Source organism: Cetorhinus maximus, chromosome 4, assembly GCF_964194155.1.
Source record: "Cetorhinus maximus chromosome 4, sCetMax3.hap1.1, whole genome shotgun sequence".
Taxonomy (NCBI): domain Eukaryota; kingdom Metazoa; phylum Chordata; class Chondrichthyes; order Lamniformes; family Cetorhinidae; genus Cetorhinus; species Cetorhinus maximus.
Genome location: NC_135882.1, coordinates 77198831 through 77222613, shown reverse-complemented (window position 1 = coordinate 77222613; position 23783 = coordinate 77198831). Strand labels below are relative to the sequence as shown.

The 23783-nt window shown below is 45.6% G+C and overlaps 1 protein-coding gene across 9 annotated transcripts in view; it reads left to right on the top strand.

Annotated features, from left to right (window-relative positions):
- Positions 1-23783, top strand: part of sulf1 (sulfatase 1) — a 369948-nt gene that overhangs the window by 307893 nt on the left and 38272 nt on the right. For all 9 annotated transcript variants that reach the window (XM_078540363.1, XM_078540362.1, XM_078540361.1 and 6 more), the window contains 4 exons: positions 12955-13165; positions 18625-18868; positions 19076-19172; positions 20517-20611. In XM_078540363.1, the coding sequence (XP_078396489.1) occupies positions 12955-13165; positions 18625-18868; positions 19076-19172; positions 20517-20611 (647 nt within the window). The remainder of the gene's footprint in view (positions 1-12954; positions 13166-18624; positions 18869-19075; positions 19173-20516; positions 20612-23783) is intronic.

Here is a 23783-nt window from a genome sequence, read left to right as displayed (position 1 = left end):
TCATGCCTTGCACCCCTAAAGAGGACCAAGAAGAGCAGCAGCAGCAGCAACCTTCTCCTCAGATATCTGCTCCTTAGGACAGAGGGGACGAGCTCAGACCTCCAGTTCGCAGAGAGCGATACCCTCAACAGAGGGTATGGAGTAGAGGATTAGCTTTTTGGACATGACTAAGCGCAAGCGCCTCAGGAGGCTTTTCCATCCGGTGGTCACTGACATTTCCAGCCTACTGGAAGACTTCCTGTCAAGTGGGCCAAGTGGCCGTGCATTGCCTGCTGCAGTCAAGGTCACACAGCCCTTAATTTCTTCACCTCCAGCTCCTTCCAGAGATCTGCTGGTGGCAATTTTAGAATCTCTCAATCTGCTGCTCACAGTCGATGGATACCATGTTCACCACTGGCAATGTCAGTCAGAACGAGACGGTCCTCAGATTTGCTGCACCGGCTGCATTCCCACAGGCCCAGGGAGTCACAAGCAAAGTATCCTTAGATCACCCAGAAATAGTCACCCAGTCAATACTTCCATAGATATTCACAACTCCTAGGAGAGTCAGTGAATGGCTCGTTGGAGACTAGAGCTAACCTCTAAAGACATGGCCAAGGTCAGCTGTGAGGATCCCTGCCACTGACATCCAGGAAAGGAAAGAAACAACTAAAGTTACATCACAAGTTACCACAATCATTGCACAATCCATGGGGATGGTAAAGATGTGATTCAGGTGCCTGGACAGATTTGGGGGTGCCCTACAGTTTGTACCAGCCAGGTTTTCAGAATGATTGTGGTCTGCTATGATTCGCACAACATTGCACAGGTGAGAGGACTGGAGTGACAGGAGGAGGAAGGCAATAACCACACTGTGTCTTCAGAGCAGGAGGAGGAGGAGCGGGATCTGGTGAAGGCACTTGTAGTCACTCACTGAGCTGCCAGGGATACACGGGGAGGACTAATTAAGGCATGCTTCAGCCAATCTAAGGCAGTGCAGCCATCTGGCACACACATGCTGACTCCACCATGCCCCCAGCCCCCAGCACAAAGCAGTCCCACAGTCAACAACCTACCCCCTCACTGACAGTTGTACTGTTGTCGTACCATTTTTCACAAGGCTGAAGGCCATATGAAATGTAGCAGGCAACAGTGGGGAGGATGAGATGATGGAGCTTTGAAGTAAAAGATGAGATTTTACCAGCCTCCAGGTGGCGAGCTCGGAGGTGGAGGTGTTGGTAAAATTTAGGGAGCCACTTCAGGAGGAAACCCTAACACAATTCTGTCGCCAGGCCTTTTTCTGAGGGATGCGAATGGCAGCAGCTTGGCTGCCTACCTACTGAAGGCAGGTGGCCAATTTAAATAAATATAGGGTCAACTGACCACTATTTTCCCAGGCAGCCAGCATTTTCTAGCGGCTTCCTGAAAGGAGCTATCACATCCAAAGGTTCTGTGGTCCAATGATGAGTTCCCTCCAATGGCAATGGCAACCCAGCAGCCTGAACTCTGCTGCTGGAGAGATTTCCGCTCTGATCGCCAGGGTCCCCATGTCTGGACCCTGCACAGGAACAAATTTTTTACCTGCCCTGCAGAATCACCTCAAAATAGAGGCACCCTCTCTTCTTCCTTGCAGCCTCAACAGCAGCAACCTCTCTCAGAGGCATCGCTGAGGCTGCAGAGCTGCTGCCCTCTCATTGGGTCAATACTGTGGAAAGCCAGCAATCTTTAATTGGATGGGGACTAGGCGGTGGTCTCTTCATTGTCACCGCTGGGAAGATTGCCACGGTGGTCCCGCTGGCTGTCCGGACAGGTTCGGGACCCACATATGTTGGAAAATCCCAGCCAAAGTTTATGGTTTATAAACATTGAACAGAAAAACAATAATATAACACAGTTTTTCAATACCCAAATGAATACCCATGTGCAGCTATAAATGCTTTCCATTTTTCTATTATTCCTAAATGGTATAATCCCTCTGGCTTCAGCTGAAGTAGAATTAGGCTGCATATTTGCCTGCGATAACTGCTCAGATATTCTTGGATGCTGCCCTCTGTGTTTTGGAGCCAATGAAAGCCCTGCCAAATACTGTTCCACCTACACCTGTGCAGGGGCAGACCAGCCTTCGGGACAGGAGGCAGTATGCCTCTGAGTCCCTGCATGGGAGCAGGTCAAGGGGTGAGAAGTGGAAATGCTTTGAACAGAGTTCCCACTCGCACGTGCCCTTTCTCCATGTTCTCTCTCTCTCTCTCTCCCTCTCTCTCTCATGGCCCACCCACACCTCCCTGCAGATCAGGGAGTACACTTTGCTGTACTTCATTGAGGCACTGAACAGGCCAAGGCCAAGTTTTCCTCAGTCCTGCTTAAGGTGGCAGATTGAGTGTACAGGACATTGCTGAGGGCCAGCATGCACCCAGTTGACTGCCATGTCTATTCTTCATGCAGGTGACCACTTTTTCCATGGGCGGAGACATCAGTGCAAAGGCCTGTGACATCATGCCACTCATGGACTTTTACAATCTTTCTCCAGTTGTACACAGTGCCTCTGCAACTGCTGACAGAACTTCACATATTTTCTGTTGCTCTTGCTGCAGAATAGGAATCCCCTTTGTCGTTGAACCCTGAAGCTCAGCATCTGTGTCCAGCTGAGCAGAAATTGGAGTGTCCTGCACCCTCCAGGTCCTCACTACAGCTGTACCTGCCTCCACCACCTGCTCCCGCTCACTTGTGATATATGATTCACTGTGTGGCAACCCAACCACCTCTCTCGGCAGCCCCGCCAATTTTTAAAATTCTTTCATGGCATGTGAGCAGTGCTGGCTGGGCTGTCGCCTTGAATCGCTGCAGTCCATCTGGTGTAAGTACACCCACAGTGCTGTTAGGGAGGGAGTTCCAGGGTTTTGACAGTGAAGGAACGGCGATATATTTCCAAGTCAGGATGGTGAGTGACTTGGAGAGGAACTTGCAGGTGGTGGTGTTCCCATGTATCTGCTGCCCTTGTCCTTCTAGGTGGTTGAGGTCATGGGTTTGGAAGGTGCTGTCGAAGTGTTTTGATGAGTTGCTGCAGTGCTGCTTCATCGTACACACTGCCGCTACTGTGTGTCAGTGGTGGAGGGAGTGAATGTTTGTGGATGGGGCGCCAATCAAGTGGGCTGCTTTGTCCTGGATGATGTCAAGCTTCTTGAGTGTTGTTGGAGCTGCACTCATCCAGGCAAGTGGAGAATATTCCATCGCACTCCTGACTTGTGCCTTGTAGATGGTGGACAGGCTTTGGGAAGTCAGGAGGTGAGTACTCGCCGCAGGATTCCTAGTCACTGACTTGCTTTTGCAGCCAAAGTATTTATATGGCTAGTCCAGTTCAGTTTCTGGTCAATGGTAACCCCCAGGATGTTGATTGGTGGAGGATTCAATTATGGTAAATGGCGCTGAATGTCAAGGGGAGTTAGCTGGATTCTCTCTTGTTGGAGATGGTCATTGCCTGGCACTTGTGTGGCGTGAATGTTACTTGCCGCTTATCAGCCAAAACCTGACTGTTGTCCAGATCTTACTGCATATGGACACAGACTGCTTCAGTATCTTAGGAGTCTCGAATCATACTGAACATTGTGCAGTCATCAGCGAACATCCTTACGTCTGACCTTATGATGGGGGGAAGGTCATTGATGAAACAGCTGAAGATGGTTGGGCCTAGGTTACTACCCTGAGGAACTCCTGCAGTGACGTCCTGGAACTGTGATGATTGACCTCCAACAGCCACAACCATCTTCCTTTGTGCTAGGTATGACTCCAACCAGTGGAGACTTCTCCCCCTGATTCCCAATGACTTCAGTTTTGCTAGGGATTTGTGATGCCACACTCGGTCAAATGCCTCTTTGCTGTTTATGTTTATATCTAAGCCAGTGAAAGGTGCACTTGAGCCATGTGACGGTGCAACCTCAGAGTGAGTGACCTCCTTTGAGGGTTTTCCTGCCCTCCATCTGTGAAGTCCTTGGCTGTGTCATGACACTTTTACAATACTTCAATTCTGTTCCTCGCTCGGTACCTTTAAATATTGGAGCTGAAATCGACTGCTGCCAGTGTCATCAGATCCAACCACTCTAATTGGTTCTGAACCGCGGAAGTCAGATGAAAAGCAGTGGCTGGGTTCAAAAGCCATTGATGAAACCTCTGCTGAAACTTCTAATTTCCAATGTGGTACTGCCTCCCCCTCTGTAAGCGGGTAAAATTCAGCCCTTTAAACATTCCTGCTGGCAGACAGGAGCTAACCACAATAAAGGGCCTGAGCTAGGACTGAAAGCTGCTTGTTATATGGTATATAGTGTATGGAATAAAGTACATGAACATCCCAGTGTTGCTAATTCTCCAGTGTGATCAAAAGTATTATGCCTTTTCTGGTTACCATTGACATGATTGATGAGTTTAAGTTGCATGATATTCGTGCTAAGAAACAATTATAGGTTTGGAAGTACTTACCACAGAGACATGTGACTGTAAAGTGAGATTTAAAAGCATGAAATAGAACATGCATAATAAATCACTTAAACCATTTTCAGAAATAGAGACACCTGGGTTTATGCTGGTCAAGGCCAAAGAAAACGCATTTTGGTTTAAAAATCTATAATTAAAATTTCAGCAAAATGGCTTTTCTTTCCTTATGTAAAGCACAAACCTTTCAGAGCATCCTGATCAGTCACTTCTGATTATACAGAGGACGGGAAGATGAAAAGAGGAACGGGTAGAGAAAAAAAGGGGAAGAGGAGTAGAGGAAGAAGCAGAGGAAGGAGGAGGCACAAGAGGCATAAGCATAGTTGGAAGAGAGGGGGGAAAGGGATGAGCAGGAGTTTTGGACGGGTGGGAGGAAAAAATTCAGGAAGGGAGGTAGGAGAGGAAGAGGTGAGAAGGGAGAGAGGACATGCAAGGAAAGGAATGGGGCAGGACATGGGAGCAATTTTTTATTCATTCTTGGGATGTGGGCTTCACTGGCAAGGCTCACAGGATGGGGTTTGTCAGCAGACAATTTTTAGCTACTTTTTCGATGAGCAGTAGGTTTGCTGGCAGACACTGCCAGCGACAGACAATTTTACCCTCTGAAGCAAAACTCTTCTGCTTCCCAATGTTTAATGCTACATTTCCAAGTGGTGTAAAAGATCTCAGTCACGTTTAATCTTGGAAGCCTGATACCTCACATGTTGGAGTTGGGGTGTGTGCCTGCACAGATGAAGTATCAGTCGAGGATTATCACATAACTTAAGTGCCAGCTGCTATTGTCGATGTGTCACCAATCATTCTGTTTACATCAATACCCATGAGTGCAGCATCATTAGAATCAAGAAACCACTCACCATTTTTAACGTATACTTCACTGTGATGTTACTTCAGGCCTGGCTCCAGAATCAGGTTGCAATCAGAATATATAACTGCTAGCTTCACCACTTTACTTTCTTAATTTTAAAATGCTTTCATAGGACGTGGGCATCGCTGGCTAGGCCAGCACTTTTATTGCTCATCCCTAGTTGCCCTTGGGAAGATGGTGGTGAGCTGCCTTCTTGAACCGTTACAGTCCATGTGGTGTAGGTACACCTACAGTGCTGTTTGGGAGGGAGTTCCAGGATTTTGACCCAGCGACAGTGAAGGAACGACGATATATTTCCAAGTCAGGATGGTGTGTGGCTTGGAGGGGAACTTCCACATGATGGTGTTCCTATGCATCTGCTACCTTTGTCCTTTTAGGTGGTAGAGGTCGCAGGTTTGCAAGGTGTCAAATGATAGTGTAAATACACCTGTTGGATACATGAGAATGAGTTCTATCAATAGCAATAGAAAGCTGGGAGTAACGTATAATAAAGACTGATAGATACCTGGGCAGGTTTGTATAAAAAGGATTTTTTTCTTTCTGGTATTCTACCTCACTCAGGAGACAATCTGATTTTTGAGGAGGGGTCAGATTGAGAGTTTATGTGGCTACACATGGGTTGGTTTTATGGACTCACCAGTTTTTTTCATTCCTTTGATATATTGTCATGCGTTACATTAATAATAATAGATGCTGTAAAGTGGGAATGAGTAACTTAAAGAAAAATAGATGCACAAGTGTGAGTCACACCAACAAAAATAGTGCTTCAGAGCAAGTTACGTAAAAAAAAAGAATAATCGCAGGAGTTTGACGAAGGTTTAGGATACATTTTTATGGGAGCCTTTGGCTTTTGAACCTCACGGGCATTCAAAATTTAATTTACTTGCTGCTTAGTTCTGCAAAATTGTTCTCTGTTGTTTGCTTTCATCCTGATGCTGCTATCGCGTCTCCTTCCGTTAAGGTGTTGCTCCAGGCCTTTTCCGTTCAGCTGCCCCGGTCCAATTCACCCTCTCCAGATTAGTGAGGTGCTGAGAGGGAAGTGCTGGCAGCTCACCAGCTGAGTCAGGTCACTCGCTGAATCTCCCTCACTGCTTGCCGGTCTAATTGCAACATCAGAAATAGCCCCATATTGTCTTGATATTTTGTGTGGACTCATTTTCTCAGACAATTTCCTGTAGCAGCTGTCTGTTAGCACAGACTGCCAAGGAGCTTCATGTCCTTGATGTGTGATGGCATTCACACACAAGAGGATTAACATTTATGATGTCGTCACCACAATTTACAATTGAGCCCCTGAAGTGTTCTGTCTGTTCGCACTATCCAACAAGATATTCAAAGGGGAGAAAATAGAATCACAAATACAATCCTCTATTGGAAAAGACTTACCAGCAAGAGCCTTAGATCAGTAACGAAGATAAGGCAACAATCATCAGGAATTCATCTTCCCTAGTCAACCTACAGCCTAAATAAAACCATCTGTTCTAGATAACCAGAATACATCATTTTGCCTTCTAAAATGTTCAAAATAAACCATGTGGCATTACTGATTTTCTGCCCATGAAAATTAATCACAGGAAAATCAGGAGTGCTTCCAATCAGTCACTCCATCCTCCCGGCTGATCTTCTGACCTGTTTCCCATCGACCGAGAGTAGGTACCAGGAGTGAAGTCTTGCAAAATTTATTGTCAAATGGAAAACTATGCACATTAACTGATTTTGTTAAAACCATACCTTTCAGAGAATAACGGTGCACAAACAGTAGCTAAAATACAGACTATTTGACACATGTAACAATAGGTTACATCTGTTCACAAGCTTCTGTTTTCAAGCCAATTCAGTTACAATTTACTCTGAAAAGCCCTGCTGCCACACTCCTTTACTGCACACTGAGCAGTTTGGATTGTAGCAGACAAACAATAATAAATTAGTGGCTCTGAACATGATACTTAAATACACAATTCCTCGCCATGGTTGCGTGGCACACAACACAAGGCTCTGCTGTCAAGGAAATCCAGTGCAGCTGCTATTTCTACAGTTTCCTCCAGTCATTCTCATTGTCCATTCAGATGCACTTGCTCCGCGGTTAAAATTTGATCAGTCCACCACACAGATTCTTTAGACACTGCTTTGAACATCACATTGATATGTTGCCTTTAAAAATGGGGGCCTATAAATATCAAATTAAAAGATAAATTCCTGTGACAGATCTTGAATAATTTCCCACTCATTATTATTAGTCATGAGGAAGCTAAACATATCACCCCCACCCCCACACCCGCTCCTTGGCTTCCCTTACAGGTATTCAGTGGACAAACACTGAATATTTCCACCCCTTCCCCCCCGCCTCACCCCTCCTCCTCCCTCAGCACTGAAAAGCTACTGGAGAAGGGGCACTTTAAACAGAAAATAATAGCTAAGTGAGGAAAGACTCTGTAGCCTGTGCTGCTCGTCAGTTCCGTTTGAGGCCCACAGGTCCTCTAGCACTTTGAACTCAACATACAGAGACAAGTTGTTTTTAAATAACACTGTGCTCCTATTTAACAAATCTATTTCATGGCAACCTCAGGGCAGCCCAAAGAGCTTTGTAGGCAATGAATTATTTTAGTTCGCACGGCAAGATTCCCACTGCAGCAAATGAGATGAATGATTGGCCAAACTAATTTTGGTGTTATTGGCTAACAATAAGCATTGGCCAGGAAACCAAAATGCTTTCCTGCCCTACTTTGAAGCAATGCCACAGGATCATTTAAACAAGCAGATGGGGCCTCAGTTAAACATTTTATTCAAAAAACAGCACCTCTGACAATGAAGCGCTCTGCCAGTACTGCTAGTGTCAATCTATATTACAGAGCTAAGACCTTGGGTAGGGCCTGCTCCCACAACCTGATCACTCAGATGAGAGGACTACCACTAAGGAACACCTATTCCAAAGATTTGCAGTGTTTCTCAATTGAGTATACCAATGCTCCCCATGTATTACCATTATTAGCAATGCCAACATTTATTACACATCCCTGGCTGCCTTTGAGATGGAGATGGTGAGTCTTTTTGAACTTCTGCAGTCCATGTGGTGAATGTACTCTCACAATGTCATCATGTAGGGAGCTGCAGGATTTTTACCCTGTGATGTTGTAGAAATGGCAATATATTTTCAAGTCAGGATGTTGTGTGACTTAGACGGATACTTGACAGTGATGGTCTTTCCATGCATCACCTGCCCTTTGTCCTTCTAGGCACTGGGGGCCATGGGTTTAGGAGGCGCTGCTGAAGAAGCTGTGGCAGTGCATCCTGTGGATAGGATACGCTGATGGTGTGGAAAATTAAGCCAAATTGTGAAAATTGGTCATTCCTTATGAACGTGGATAACCAGATTTGCCAGTAGGATAATAGCTCTGGGAGTTGTCAATCCTGAGGTTGAGCAGTACATTGGACACTAAAGGGAACGTGGAAGGACCTAGTAGAAGTATTCAAAGTTGGAGGAAAGATTAGCGGAGAATTAAAAATTAGGCCTTAAAGTTTACGTCCATGAGAATTGTCTCAAAATTGATGGACGATATGAAGTCATGTTCCCCAGTGAGTCTGAATCAGATTTGGTAAATGTACTGCATGATGCATCTTCACCCAGTGCATAACAGAAGCAACTTTCACCTTTATTTAGTATTCATAAATCACCCAAACAACATACAGAAACTAGACATTGTGGCACCACAGTGGGTCATCAGCCACAGAATGATTAAATTCAATATGATCTGCAATTCAGAAATTCCAAAGATGAGATAATTATTTACATTTAAAAGGGCCAACTTCAAAGAAATGAGGGAGCAACTCAAGCAAATCGATCTGAGGAGGTTGTTCAATCATACTTCAATCGAGAAGAATTACAACACACTAAAGGATTAAGACTAAGTATTTAGGAAACGTCCACCACTTCAATCAGCAAGCTTTGGCTAAACACCTCAATATATCAGTAAACACATCAAAGGTGAAATAAAGAATAAAAGTTATGTTTACAGTTTCTACAGGGAGAGGGTTTGGTGAGATAAATACAGGAACATGTATGAGCACATTAATAGTATAACCTGAGGGTCAAATAGATACCAGGACAAAACATAGCTGAAAAAGGCAAAACATTAACTTCTTTCAGTATTTCAATAGTAAGAAGGTAGTCAGAGAAGAGCTGCAATGCTAACCATCTGGAAACAGAGAACAAGCATGAAAGAAGGAAAAAAAACCTGTATTTATATAGCACCTTTCATGACCTCATAATTCCCCAAAGTGCGTCACAACCAATGAAATACTGTTGAAGCGTAGTCATTATTGAAATGTAGGGAAGTAAAGCATCTAATGTATGCATGGCAGATCACAAACAGTAATTAGATATATGGCCAGATAATCTATTTTTATTTTGTTGTTTGAAGGATAAATATTGGCCAGGACACTGGAAAAATTCACCTGTTCTTTTTCAATTGGTGCCTTAAGATCTTTAAACCAACTGAAAATGGTAGATAACACCTTCCCAGAATGAAAAAAACAGTAAAAACTGGGAAATAAAAATACTGGTCCGAACTGGTCATGTATACCTTAAAATGGAAAACTGGGAAATGAGTGTACGAGTTTGAACTGTTTTTCCTATTGGGTTGGTTTAGCATCTCATTTGAAAGGCAGAACACCTCTATTAAAACATTTGCTCTGTTACTGCACTGGAGCTCTAGCTAAGATTATACATTTGAGTGCTGGAGTGTGGCTTGAACCCTGATCCTGACCCTGAGAATACAACCACTGAGCCAACAACATGCCTTCCTCAAGCAAAAAAAAACCTTAGGCAACATGATATGTTGCCTCAGGCTTTGATATATGAGAAATGCAAGTCCTAGAAAGGCTGAAAGGGCTGAAAAACAATAAATGCCCTGCAGTAGAGGGTAATTATCCTAGAGTGTTAAGAAAAAATAGAGGAGATTCAAGGTCTTAACATTCTTTATGAGGGAAGCACTGGACACTGGGGGGATGGCAGTCCTACATTACAGCAGCCACTGCAGTACTTCATTGGCTGTAAAGCAGCTTTGAGCATCCTAAAATTGTGAAAGATACTTTATAAATGCAAGTCTTTTTGCTCTGACTATGATGGACAGGATTTTGCCTTTTGAGTCCAGACCCGAGTTGTGACTCTACACCGAGCTGGGAGCAGTCACCCAGCAGCTATTTTCCCTGAATTGCTCAGTTAGTGGCCAGAGGGCACACTTGACGTTTAATTAAGGATGACGGATGGGATGTCGATACTAGAGGGCCAGTAGGAGGGTCACCAGCTCAGAAGGAGCTGCAGCCTTCACTTACAGGTAGAGAGTGGAGGCACCTCCGTCTTGAGGCGCCCTGTCAGCAACTTTAAAAAATTGAAAATAAAAAAATGGCTGCAGCTGCCAGGCCACGGTTTTGGAGGGGGCTGCTCCTCCAGAGGTGGCCTGTGGCAGCAGCTATGGCCAGGCTGCCTGTCCCCCAACCCCCTCTGCTGCTCCAGGCAGCTGGCCTGCTCCTGATGCAACAAGGGTTCAACAAGCAGGACGATTAGATAATCCAGGCGTTCTCTGTTAATTGCCCTTCATTAGCCTTTAATCCACTTCAAATGGTGGGTCGCCCTTTCGCATTTGATTCTGCCTCCAGAAAAATGGCTTTTGGGGCAGGATGGTACCAGCAAACTGTAATGCTGGCTGGTGGCATGAATTTATACACTCGCCTGCCTCCGCTCTCTCCCCCATATCGGGGGGGAAAATTCTGCCCAATGCCCAAATTCATAAACAATAGAACAGACACATGACCCAACGATCTGACTTCACTTCCATGTAAAATAATGGAATTGATTATCAAGAATTAACTTGAGGATCATTTGTACTGTAATAACCTGCGATAGATACTCCATGGCTGCTCTGTATTCCCTCCCCATGCGAGGTCTTTTGAATGAAACATGATGGCCTGATGTCACTGGAATTAAGCACAGGTAGTGGTATCTAATGAAACAGACTACAGGTTGCTGTTAAAATGATTAAGTAACACTTTCTGAATTTTAAAATGCGGTTATTTTGCTGAAATAGATGACAACATCAAGAATGGACACACTCTTGGGTTTCTCCTTATTTTTCCACACAGGTTTGGCTAGAAAGTACACACGCTTTGTGTCACTGCTGAACTGTAGCCATACAGTCAAGTGTTGCAATTGGCTCTTAGAAGTAGATGGCTTTCAGCATCACTGTTGGCTTAGCTGGATTCTAATAGACAGATATGTGCAATGTTGAAGTAGTCGGAGTGCAAAAGGTTGAATTTTATGGAGCCTGCAAGAGTGGGAAAGGACTAAGCGGGCAGAAAACAGTGAGGGAGCGCAAGTGGGGGGAGTGCCATCACCTTCCTACCAGTATCGCATTCTGCCGCTGGCGGGGAAGGTAGGGGATGGCTCTCCCACCCAGACGCCAGTTGTGCCACTTGTGTCCAATTAAGCGCCTCTTCCTGTCACCGCTGAATTTTACCAGTGGCAGGGTTTGGGCCCTCTGCCGCCTCAGGACACCACACGATAAAACCTGGCCACCTCCCTGCATGTTCAGGAGGGGGCCTCTCCTAAACGGGCACTGTGTGGCCAAGGAGGGCACCCACTGAGTCAATGGCTGCCCCTGTGGCAACATCCACCCTCCCCGACCAGCCACGGCCCCTGCTCTCCTCACCAGAGCCTGCCTGACTGGACCCAGCGACTCCCCCCGCACCCCCCCACCCACCCCGCCCAACTTACCTTGCTGTGAGGGTAGCGTCCATTAGTCGGCAGCTCTTGGAGGCAAAGGCAGCTCAATAGTTGCAAACTGGGCCTGAGATCAGGCCACTGCTTCCCCCAACAGGCGAGGCAAGGCTGCCCCCCGGCTTTCCGGCCTATCATCTGGGCCACCGCCGCCTATCAAAATCCAGGCCTTATGTGTGCACAATGTGATTGTGTGGAATGGTATTCCAAAATAGGGGTTTCAACCATATTCTGTCCCAACAGAGCTACAAAACATGCATCTTATTTAACCATGGATTGTTCAGTGTCAATACCAGGGACCCAAAATTATACTGTTTTGTTCAAACATTTTGTCTGAAATTCCTTCCTTGGTTATTTAGTGGTGTTAACCCACTTACTGTAATTAATAAGCATTTTGTGCAATAATATCTCACAGTGTAATTTCCAAGTCTAGATTCCTACATTACAACAGTAACTACACTTCATAAGTACTTTATGGCTGTAAAATAATTTGTGACATCCTGAAAGAGGCTATATAAATGCAGAACAAAAACAGAATTACCTGGAAAAACTCAGCAGGTCTGTTCTGCTGAAGGGTCACGAGGACTCGAAACGTCAACTCTTTTCTTCTCCGCCGATGCTGCCAGACCTGCTGAGTTTTTCCAGGTAATTCTGATTTTGTTTTGGATTTCCAGCATCCGCAGTAGTTTTTTGTTTTTATATATATAAATGCAAGCTTTTTCTTTCTAATATCTCAGGTAGTATTAAAAAGAAATGCATATAAAGAGTAAAGCATTTTTCGATTGATTCTTTGAGGACTAATGTTAATTATTTTGTGTGATAAATGGGTTTTTAACCTGCTGACTTTTATCAGAAATGGCAGTGTGTTGAAGATGCTGCAGGCAAGCTTCGACTCCACAAGTGCAAAGGGACAACCAAAATAGCTACTGGCAGCAAGAAAAGTAGAAGTCTACGTACGCAGACCTACAACAGTAAGGATTGTGAATGCTCAGACAGTAACTATAGGCTGAGTCCATCTGAGAGAAGGAACCAGAGACAGTTTCTCAGGATCCACACGACTCACAGTGAGTATGGAACAACCTGCGACCTTGTATGAACTATTGAGCAGCTGTTTGGAAATGATCCTTTGGTGCCATCTAGTGGGTTACAGCCATAACTGTCACTGGTACCATTTAGATTTAAGAGCTAAATGAGAATTGGATGAGACATAACAGTAGAATCTAGGAGATGAAGACTAACCATACTGTTATCAGATTTAAACCGATAATCCTACTTTTTGCCCGGTATTTTCATTCTATATTATGTTTCGAAATTGTATTTCTTGTATATTTCCTTGTGAAAGCAAATGGTAACACAATAGCAAATGAATAGACAATAGCTTTTCCTAATAGCTTTTCCTATCTTTTCCTTTATGCGTGTTTTGGTCATGTGAAAACAGGTTTTAATATTTATGAAGATTGTAATATTTATGGCTTACTGCTTGCACTAGTGAGTGTTGATAGTTCACTTTGTTGTTTTCACTCCCTGATTGTTCTTTTCTGATACTTGTTTTTTTATGTTACTTTTCATCTGTTGATGCTACGACTCTCTTCTGCTGATTCTCCTAACTTACATTTGTCTACTCGCACCCTCCGATAGGTTCAACAAGGCATTCAACACTGGTTCAATACAAGCCCCATCCTACTCTTTCATCGACCTTCCTGTCCAGTGTGCCCAATCTTCTTCCTTTTTTTTTTGCAAAAATATACTTTATTCATAAAATATCTTCAATCACATTCCAAACCATTTCAAAAACAACATTACAAGGGTACAATCCAGGTCTTCCTGTTCAACTCATCCCCCACCCCTGCTGAGGTCTCTGCCAGCAGATCAGTTCTGACCACCCCTTTATGCATCTCTTTCTAGAATGCCCATTCACTTGCAAACAAGACCCTCACCATTGTTAACATCCTCTCAGAGGCCAGTGGCTTTTAAAAAGAGATTTGAATTCCCAGTGACCTACTTAAAGGAATCCCATGACAAGATTTCAAGCTTTTAAGGCTTTTATCATAACAAACTAAAATCAACATCGACTAAACATTACTTAGTCGGCAACTAATACACTAAACTGTATACCATGCATTCCTTATTAGTTTCTTAACACGACCGATAACTCCACACCACTTTTATACATTATGCCCCACCTTTGCAGAGTAGTAGTCTTTACAAGAATCAGCTCCCGCCACCAAACTTGCCTTGGGGAGGGCATTAATTTTGTCACCCTTCTCTCTCTCTCTCTCTCTCTCTCTCTTTCTCTCTTGCTCTTCCTCTCTCTCTGTGTCCAGGGTTTGTGAGTCAGCAACTCTGAACCTGTAAGTCCGCACAAAGCCAGGCCAGCTATTTTTGCCTTTGTGTGCAGGTATTAAATCTGGCAGTTGGGTTTAAATAGGACATGTCCTGAGCCCCCAGACCCAATGCCAACAAGGTCACATTGGCTTCATATCGGGCAGAACTAGTAAGAGATCACAAGCTCCACTTTACCTGGAATTAAAAGAGACAGTTTAAAACATAACCATCTTATAACATCTAGCAATCACAACACCATTCATGAGCTTAATGTGGATGATTGCATCGATTGCATCCTTAATGGAAACCTGGCTGAGGAGTGATGATACCTTTTCACTTAATGAGGTCTCCCTGTTTGGCTCCACCTCCAACCTCTTGCCCTGCCAAAACCGTCGCAGTGATGGTGTGGCTCTTATCACCAGATCACACCTTAGTTTGACCCTTAGTCCTGTGGCATTTACTCATCCTTTGAGCATCCCACCTGGTTCAACCCCTCTCGCCTCTTTCAAATCATTGTTCTCTACCATAATGGGCCAATATGATAAAAACTTTCTCACAGATATTTTCACTCCTTTCTTCCCTCACCATCTGCACCAAGTGACTTCTCATCCTTGGTGATTTCAACCTATATCCCTACTCATCATGCTGCTTCCCTGTTGAGTTCACTGCCTCTTAACCACCCTAAATTTCTCCCTCCATGTAAACTCCCCAACTCGTGCTCACGGCCACTCCTTTCTTCGTTCCATCTCCCATGGTCTTGTTAATCCATCGTACCAATTACAGATATGACCATCTCTGATCCCCCTTCCACATCCCAACCCTACCTCCTTCTGTATCCATCCCTGCAAAAAAACTAACTCCCAATTCACTTAATTCTGCATTTTCAAAATCTCAGTTGTCTAGTCTTTGGATCTCCATTCACCAACATTTTTGCAGCTACTGATTTGCTCAACCTCATGTCCCCTTTGATGTCCTAACCCCCATTAAAACCATTACCCTCTCTCACCCTGGCCACTCTCCCAGTATGGCCCTCATCTCCCCTCCCTTACGTACAAGGGAGGTGGATTTGAAAAGATATGACAGACAACTGGTTTAGCTAACTACCGCCAGATCCTGCTGCGTCACATAAAGCCTTACCGAGTCCTGCTCTCATCCACTGAAACTGCTCACTATACCAGGATCACCCTGGAATGTAAAGATAACCTTTCCTTTTCTCAGTTGCAAACCACGCTCTGAAACCGCTCTCCCCATCAAGCCCATTCTCATCTCACAATTGCGAGGAATTCATGGATGTCTTTGTCACTCAGATCGAGGCCAACTGATCGGCTGCCTCTCCTGCACCCCTCCCTCCTGCTAGCTCTCCTCTTATTTCCCCCTCCCCGCCCTAGCTCTGAATTTGCAACTTTCTGTAGATTCCTCTCCTCTCCCAGCTCACTAGGTCCATGAGACCCAACTCCTACTCCCTCCAACCTGTTCCCACTAAACTGTTGACCACTCATCATCCCTTCCTGATCCCCATTTTAGCTGATACTGTTAACAGTTCTCTCTCCTTTAAATCTACAGTCATCACCCTTCTCCTCAAAAAAACCAACCCTTGATCCAACCATCCTTGAAAATTATCAACCCACCCTCAACCTCCCTTTCCTTCCAAAATCCTTGAACATGTTGCTGCCTCCCAAATCCGTGCCCAACTGTCCTGGAACTTGTTTTTAAAATCCCATGAATCACCCTGCCACAGCACTGTAACGGCTCTCATTAAGGTCACAAATGGCACCCTATGTGACTGTGACAGAGGTAAACATTCCCCCCTTGTCCTTCTTGGTCTGTCTGCAGCCTTTGACATGGTTGACCACTGTATCCTCCTCCAACGCCTCTCCACTGTCATTCAGCTGGGTGGGACTGCTTCGTGGCTCCGTCCTTATCTATCTAACCAAAGCCAGAGAATTGCTTTTTTAAATTAATTTATGGGATGCGGGCATCACTGGCTAATCCAGCATTTATTGGCCAACCCTAATTGCCCTTGAAAAGGTGGTGGTGAGCTGCCCTCTTGAATCGCTGCAGTCCATGTGATGTAGGTACACCCACAGTGCTGTTTGGAAGGGAGTTCCAGGATTTTGACCCAATGACAGTGAAGGAACAGTGATATATTTCCAAGTCAGGATGGTGAGTGACTTGGAGGGGAACTTCCAGGTGGTGGTGTTTCCATCTATCTGCTGCCCTTGTCTGTCTAGATGGTAGTGGTCACGGGTTTGGAAGGTGCTGCCTGAGGTTCCTTGGTTAGATGCTGCAGTGCATCTTGTAGATTATGCCAACTCCTGCCAACCCATGCTCCCCACCCACCACCCTTTGTCCTTACACCTACCATGCCAACTCATCCAGTATCCACCATGGACACACCTTGGACCCCAAGCAGAAATGAGATGAAATAAAGCTGTAAAAAAAATAAAGTTCTAAGTGTCTATTGTAGACTTCATTACGTTGAAAAAACACTCATTCATAAAAACCCATTTACTACATTTGCATCCCTTAAACTACATAAAGCCTTATAACAAGTGTGATACCTGAAGTGTACAGAGTAAGTGGTAAGAGCAGGTCTGAACTTGGCGTATTTCTTTGGATAGCCAGTGTACCCCTTTGGAGAGGTACGGTACCCCCTTTAGTCCCCTGACCTAATGTCTCCTTAGTCGGGTTTCACACTCCTGGGCTACAAAATCCAACTCGAGTGGAGGCAGCTGGTGCCTTAAGTGGCCAGCTGCCTCCCTGAGCCACACGTGCACAAAACACGCACCACCCCCCATTCCTGCCCCCCTGAAAATGGAGAGTGCCACATTTGGGTGGGGCGGGGGGGCAGGTGGACTCGACACATGCAATTTCTGGGCTCTTCTGCCACTTTTGCCACAATGCAGAGGCTCTCAGCCATGCTGCCAATCCAGACCATAGTGTTCACATGGCAAAGAGAGGACAATAAATCACATGTTAATGCCAGTGTTTCACTGTAACACTGATAGTGGAATTGTGCTTTTTATTTTTCCACTTTGGCATTAGTTTAAACAGTAGCAATGAAGAGAGATTCCCTCACTCCCAACTTCCTTGCTTTCTCCTCTGAAGGATCTTGCTGAGTGCAGTTTTCATGGTGACTGAAGCTCTAGCATTCCCACTCTTCATTATTCATGCATAAGCCTAGATGGTTAGTGCAGGCTGTTCAACCATGAAATGCATCAAAGTTGAGCCGATTGTCCACAAGTGCACATTCCATCAAGAGTCATTGGCTCATGGTCAGGATTGGGAAACATGGCTGAATCAATCCTTCTTCCAACCCTGCAGAAACCCACTGTAACACCCTTACTACAGATGCAACTAAGATCAGCTAACTCAGACTGGATTGTGGGTCTAACCAGGGTGCTGCTGGTCTGTAAGGCCTAATGCTAAATAAAACATTGATGTGGCATATTAAAATCAAGAAATCCTGATACATTCCTCCTTATGATATTTCATTGCTGGAGAAAGAATGGAAATGGAAAATTCTTATATACAAGCAGTTTTAAGCACAATGCCATGTATTAAACACTCATCTAGCCAGAAAAAAGGCATAAAATGTTATTTTCACTGCTTTTCTACAGGCAGTGGTACCCTGTCCATCTGTTGCTGATCACTAAGTCTACAGTCACTGTAAATCCCAAGGTATACTGAATAGTGACTGGTGTCCCATGCAATACATCTTCCAAAAGTACACTGGGCTCTCAGCAGAGGTTCATGAATATGAATTCAGCCTCAGCTATCAGTTTATCTCCACCACAATCACTGGACAAGACAAAGTAATGTGATGTGAGCCAACTGATGGGTACCAATCTCTATGGCGAGGTCTGTAGCCCACTCAATCCTGCTGTCTTTCAGTCAGTGGCTGAAAGAGATGCAAAGAACTGGGGAAGATAAACTTTAAGGAATGGTGGTTTGCCTGGATTTTCCCAACCAACAGGTAACAGCAGGTTTCTGTGAATGATAACTGCTTTTGGTATTTTCTGCACCTGGTTTCTGCTGTCCTAATTTCTCCCCGAACAGCGATTTGAGCAGATATGTAGAGTCCTTCTTCACTGAGGGTAGCAATGCCAGTGTGAGGCAGTGTGAAAACATTGTGTCCTCACAGTTGTCTGTGTTATTAGTGGCACCTGTATTAAAATGTACTTTCCCTTCCAAACAGAATTTAAACCTCGTTTCATTCACACTCGACCAATCCGCTCCATTTCAGTCGAATTAGAGGGTGAGATTTATGACATTGACCTGGAAATTAAAGAACTCAAGTCACTGATGCCAAAAAATATTAGCACGGGCTATTACCAAGAGGAAAGCCCGGCTGAAGAGGGAGATGGGAACAATGAAATGATTGCAGAGGACAGCAGTAAGGCTGACGAGTCGGTCCTAGATTCAGTCAAGGTCACACACAAGTAAGTCTGGCTTATTCACTGAACAATTACGTTCCATAGGCTTAGCGATCTCGCTTTCTAGTGCAGCAGTACCTTGAAGGTATTCATAACATGCCCTGATTGTTTATCTGTCAGCATTTTAAAAAACCTCTGGTTTGACCCACAGAATTTTCTGTTGCGTATCATTGATGTGCTGTTTTATTCTCTTCATTTCTTTCTTTCCTGAAGGTGCTTCATTCTTGCCAATGACACCGTGCATTGTGAGAAAGAACTGTATCAGTCAGCGAGAGCATGGAAGGACCACAAGAGTTACATAGACAAAGAGGTTAGATATTTTCAAATTGGCAGTCAACTGATGTTACCAATGACGGGCAGGGGCTGGGATTCCATCGGGCCGACAGGGGTCTCGCTACCCCCTCAGTCCTAGAACCGGTGGGGAACCCCCATCAGTTCCCTGGGGGAGGCCCAACGGAATCAAATATCTTCCAGGTGCTTAAGTGGTCACTGTCGGGCCTTCCCCGTGATTGAGGTCCCCGGCAGCAGAAGTCCCGCCTTCCGAGAGCTGCCAGAAAATTGGAGGCCAGCAGGTCCTCATGCTGCCAGCGTCAGTGGGAGCACTGGCTGCTGGTGGCAAAGCACCTACTAGAGGCCCAGGATCAACATGGGATCCTGGGCCAAAGGTGATGGCGGGAAGTGGATTGTGTGGTGGGGGGTCACAGGAGAGGTGGGAGGTGGTCAGAGGCAAGGGTAGGGGGTGCCTCTCAGCAGCCAACCTCCCCAATGCCCAATACCAGTTACACTTGATCAAGCACAGAGTGAATTTGTTGGGCTGTCTTCCAAGGGCCTTTTGGGAAAGCTGTGTGGTCTCCATTTAACCCCTGGGCCACCACTAAATTGCAGTGGGCTCAGGGATAATAGGTGTCAATTGGCTCATTAATGAGCCTAATCGACATCCGGCTGCTGCTGGCCAGGAATTCCGCATCAGCCCCTTCCGCCCTCCCACTTCATCGGGGGAGGTTTTGCCGCTGCCAGGAGACTGACGCAGGGCCTTTCCCACAATTAAACGGGCCTGGCCGCTATGTTTCCCACTGCGACGGGCTGTATAAAATCCAGCCAAAGACCTCTGGCCACAGTAATCTCCCATTCCCAGTGTAAAGGCAAGAATTAACGGGAAAATATCCGATTAGAGAAATGTCATCAAATGACCGAATTACATGGGCAGAAATTGAACAGACCGTTGCCTGAGTTCAGCACTAAAGTACAGGCTGGGGCTTCCTGTACTTTGGTAACATTGAGCTTAATCAGCCCTCTTGGTTGGTATGACAGAGCACAGATGGAGGTCCAGATATTTTTGGAAGGCATTTTTAGAAGAAAAATCTTCATTTATTGGCTGGAGTAGAGGGACAAACAGACTAAAATTCTAATTTCGCATCATTCCAGTATTCATGTTAGAAAATCAAAAGCCAGAGACAATTATCATGGCTGTTCTCCTGATCAACATAAAACTGCCACAGGATTGCTAAAATATCATTGCTCCTGCAGACATTGGAAAAATCAGCCAGTAGGCATGTGTCGACCTGAAAGTAACTCCGACATTATTTAATGGAATAAAGGTATCTCAGTGATTTTGAAAAACAAGAGAAAAAGCTTTTTTGGCTCCCACTTGTAGATTGAAGCTCTTCAAGACAAGATAAAGAACCTGAGAGAAGTGAGAGGCCACCTAAAAAGAAAAAAGCCTGAGGAATGTGACTGCAACAGGAAGAGGTCTGTGCCTTTAATGCGTTACATGAACAACCACTCCTTTTAATATTAAGGGCAATTTTCCTCTGCCTTACTCCTGGGCAACACCCATGCAAAGTGGAGGGAGATGCTTGAAGACCCGTGACACCCTGACTCTGCCCCTTTGCGTAACCTGAGGGGGGAATAGAGGTCTTCTTCCAGCTGCAAGGGCAAGTGCAGAAATGCTAAGCAAATGAACTGGAAAAACATAGTAACACCTACCGCCTCATTGCTAGGCAGGCACCCATTAGGAAGTGTGCCCAGAGAATTATGCCTTCGGCCCAGCCTCTCTCAGATCTTGAGGCAACAAGGACATAGGTGGCCTAAAAAAAAAACAAAATGCCCTTTTTTCAGGCTTTGCACTGGGACTTCAAGGCTTGAGGTCTTCTTGCTTCTGCTTTTGGACAGCAACTGGAATCCCCAAGTCAGTGGCCATTCCCACTGCAGAATCCCCCTGAGGCCTGCAGCATCCTCCTGAGGCCTGCAGCATCCTCCTGAGGCCTGCAGCATCTCCTGAGGCCTGCAACATCCCCCTGAGGCCTGCAGCATCCCCTGAGGCCTGCAGCATCCCCTGAGGCCTGCTGCATCCCCCTGAGGCCTGCAGCATCCCCCTGAGGCCTGCAGCATCCCCTTGAGGCCTGCTGCATCCCCTGAGGCCTGCAACATCCCCCTGAGGCCTGCAACATCCCCCTGAGGCCTGCAACATCCCCCTGAGGCCTGCAACATCCCCCTGAGGCCTGCTGCATCCCCCTGAGGCCTGCAGCAGCAGTTGTTTTTCCACTTGCACTTCCAAATGCTAGGCTCTGCTCGGGGCCAGACCTGCACTGGGGAAAACTCCCAACCAAGTAAAGTGACATCAACCCAGAAGTGCAGGTTCCGGTCAGGCCAGGCAGAGTGTGCTTCAGATATGTTATTCTGTTTGACGAGCACCCAGGCAGAGGAGGGGCAGAAATCAATTATGCTCATAATTGCACTTCAATCCGTTTTCCATTATTTTTCTTTATTTGATAAAGGCATGAGTTAAAATCACTGGGGACCCGTATTTACCAATAGTTTTGGTTCTAAGTTATTATCAATCACCTTGTCCAAGATGGTGAACATGTGGCCAACCCACATCCAGCTCTTTAAATATACCACTCTGAATCAGTGTGAGTTTGTAATGGGTACGTGACAGTGATCTAGGTAACCTCCAGGTTGTTCACAATACATAAACAGTGAAGGAAAGCATTTTAGCCAATCTTGGTCCATAGTCTAAAAAGACTCCCTTTATGTCACCTAATTATTTTTAATTAAATTTTATTTTAAAGGCTAAGGACGACCGATTTCCTTCCCTAAAGGGGATTAGTGAACCAGATGGGTTTTTATCAAACATCGATGATACTTTCACATTCTAGATATTTTTTTAGTAATTTAAGTGTGAGGTGATTCATTTTGGTAAGAAGAATGTGGATAGTCAGTGTAAAATAAAGGATGCAATTCTAAAGGGGGTGCAGGAACAGAGGGACCTGGGTGTATATGTGCGTAAATCATTGAAGATGGCAGGACAGGTTGAAAGAGTGGTTAATAAAGCATTAAAATTTTAATTTTATTTTTACTCCATCATCTTCGCCCTCTGTATGTCACGAGGCAAACAGCTAGTTCACCAGGATGCATGCTCCTGATGTACTCCTCCTGCAGGATGAAAGAGAGGGATGTATGGGTTAGCTTGGGTGTACTAAGAACCTGTCTTGGTTACGTCTGAGGGCCCCTTAATGTATCCTGTAGAATGCTGGCCACCACTTGGATGGCCAGAGGTTAGTGCGCTGCATGGCTGCCCGAAACCTCAACCACTTCCGCCACACTCAACCTGACCGATTGGCGGCAGCTTTGCCCATTGGACTGCATGCTGTGCTCTCAGCTCAGGCACAGGCATTCTCCTAACCCACGCTGCAAGGCTGTTTGAACCATGGGGGAGACTGGTCCAAACCAGGATGATGACATTGCAAGGGGCTGTGAGCGCCTCCAGCAGTGACTGCTCCATGACCAACCTTAGCAAGGAGATTGTACAATGTGCCCAGTCGTCCAACTGTTCTGCAGTCCATGAAAATGCTCATTACTTTGCAGTCTGTGCCCAAAGGGTAAAAGGCTCTGGAGCACTTGGTGTCACTTTGATGTCTCTGTGTTGCTTGAGTGGACAGAAAAGCTAGAGGCCCGACCCCAATCATGTCAACGTGGCTGCGCCTGAACTGTCTCAGCTGCAGATAAATGGTCACTTTATACAGGTTTCCCGAATGTGTGGCTGCTTCCCACCCACCACCCACCATCCCCAACCCCCCCTCCACCCCACCCCTCACCAACACTGCACATGTTTGTGCGCTACCTTCAACCGCAGGGCTGCCTCTGCCCCCACCCCCCAACACACCTCAACAGGCATCCCTCGCGAGCAGTCCACAATGTTACTGTGCACTCACCTCTGAGTCCCCCTCAAAGTGCAGCCCGCCAAGTGCATGCCTTTTATATGCTGTTGTGAAACACGTCGACGTATGATCAGTAGGGGGGTGATGAGTCTGGCGGGCTGGCCTTATAATGATATACTGATGTACTACAACGAGGTTCCCGACGTCCAATGGCAGGAAACATGGCCCACCATCAACAGGCTGAGCGGACGATTGCAAACTGGTTTCGCGACGTTGTGAAACTGATTTTTGGCCTTCTTGCCATTTTGTCCGCTCACGCCACCGAGCACACCGGGCGCCACCCATAGAGTCATTTATGGCACAGAAGGAAGCCATTTGGCCCGTCAAGTCTATGCCAGCTCTCCACGGAGCAAACTTGTCAATCCCACTATCCCACTCAATCCCCATATCCCTGCAAGTTTATAATTTCCTTTTGAAACCTGCATTCACCACTCTCATGGGCAGCGAGATCCACTCACTGTGTAAAAAAGTCCTTCCTCACATTCCACCTGCATCTCTTGCCCAAAATCTTAAATCTGTGTCCAGAAGCCCTTATACAATCAGCTAATGGGAACAGTTTTTCCCTATCTACTTTATCTAAGCATTACAAAATCCTGTACACCTCTATCAAATCTCCCCTCAATCTCCCTTTCTTTGAAGAGAACAACCCCAGCCTTTCCAACCTAACCTTGTGACTAAAGCCACTTCCGATTGCTAGAACC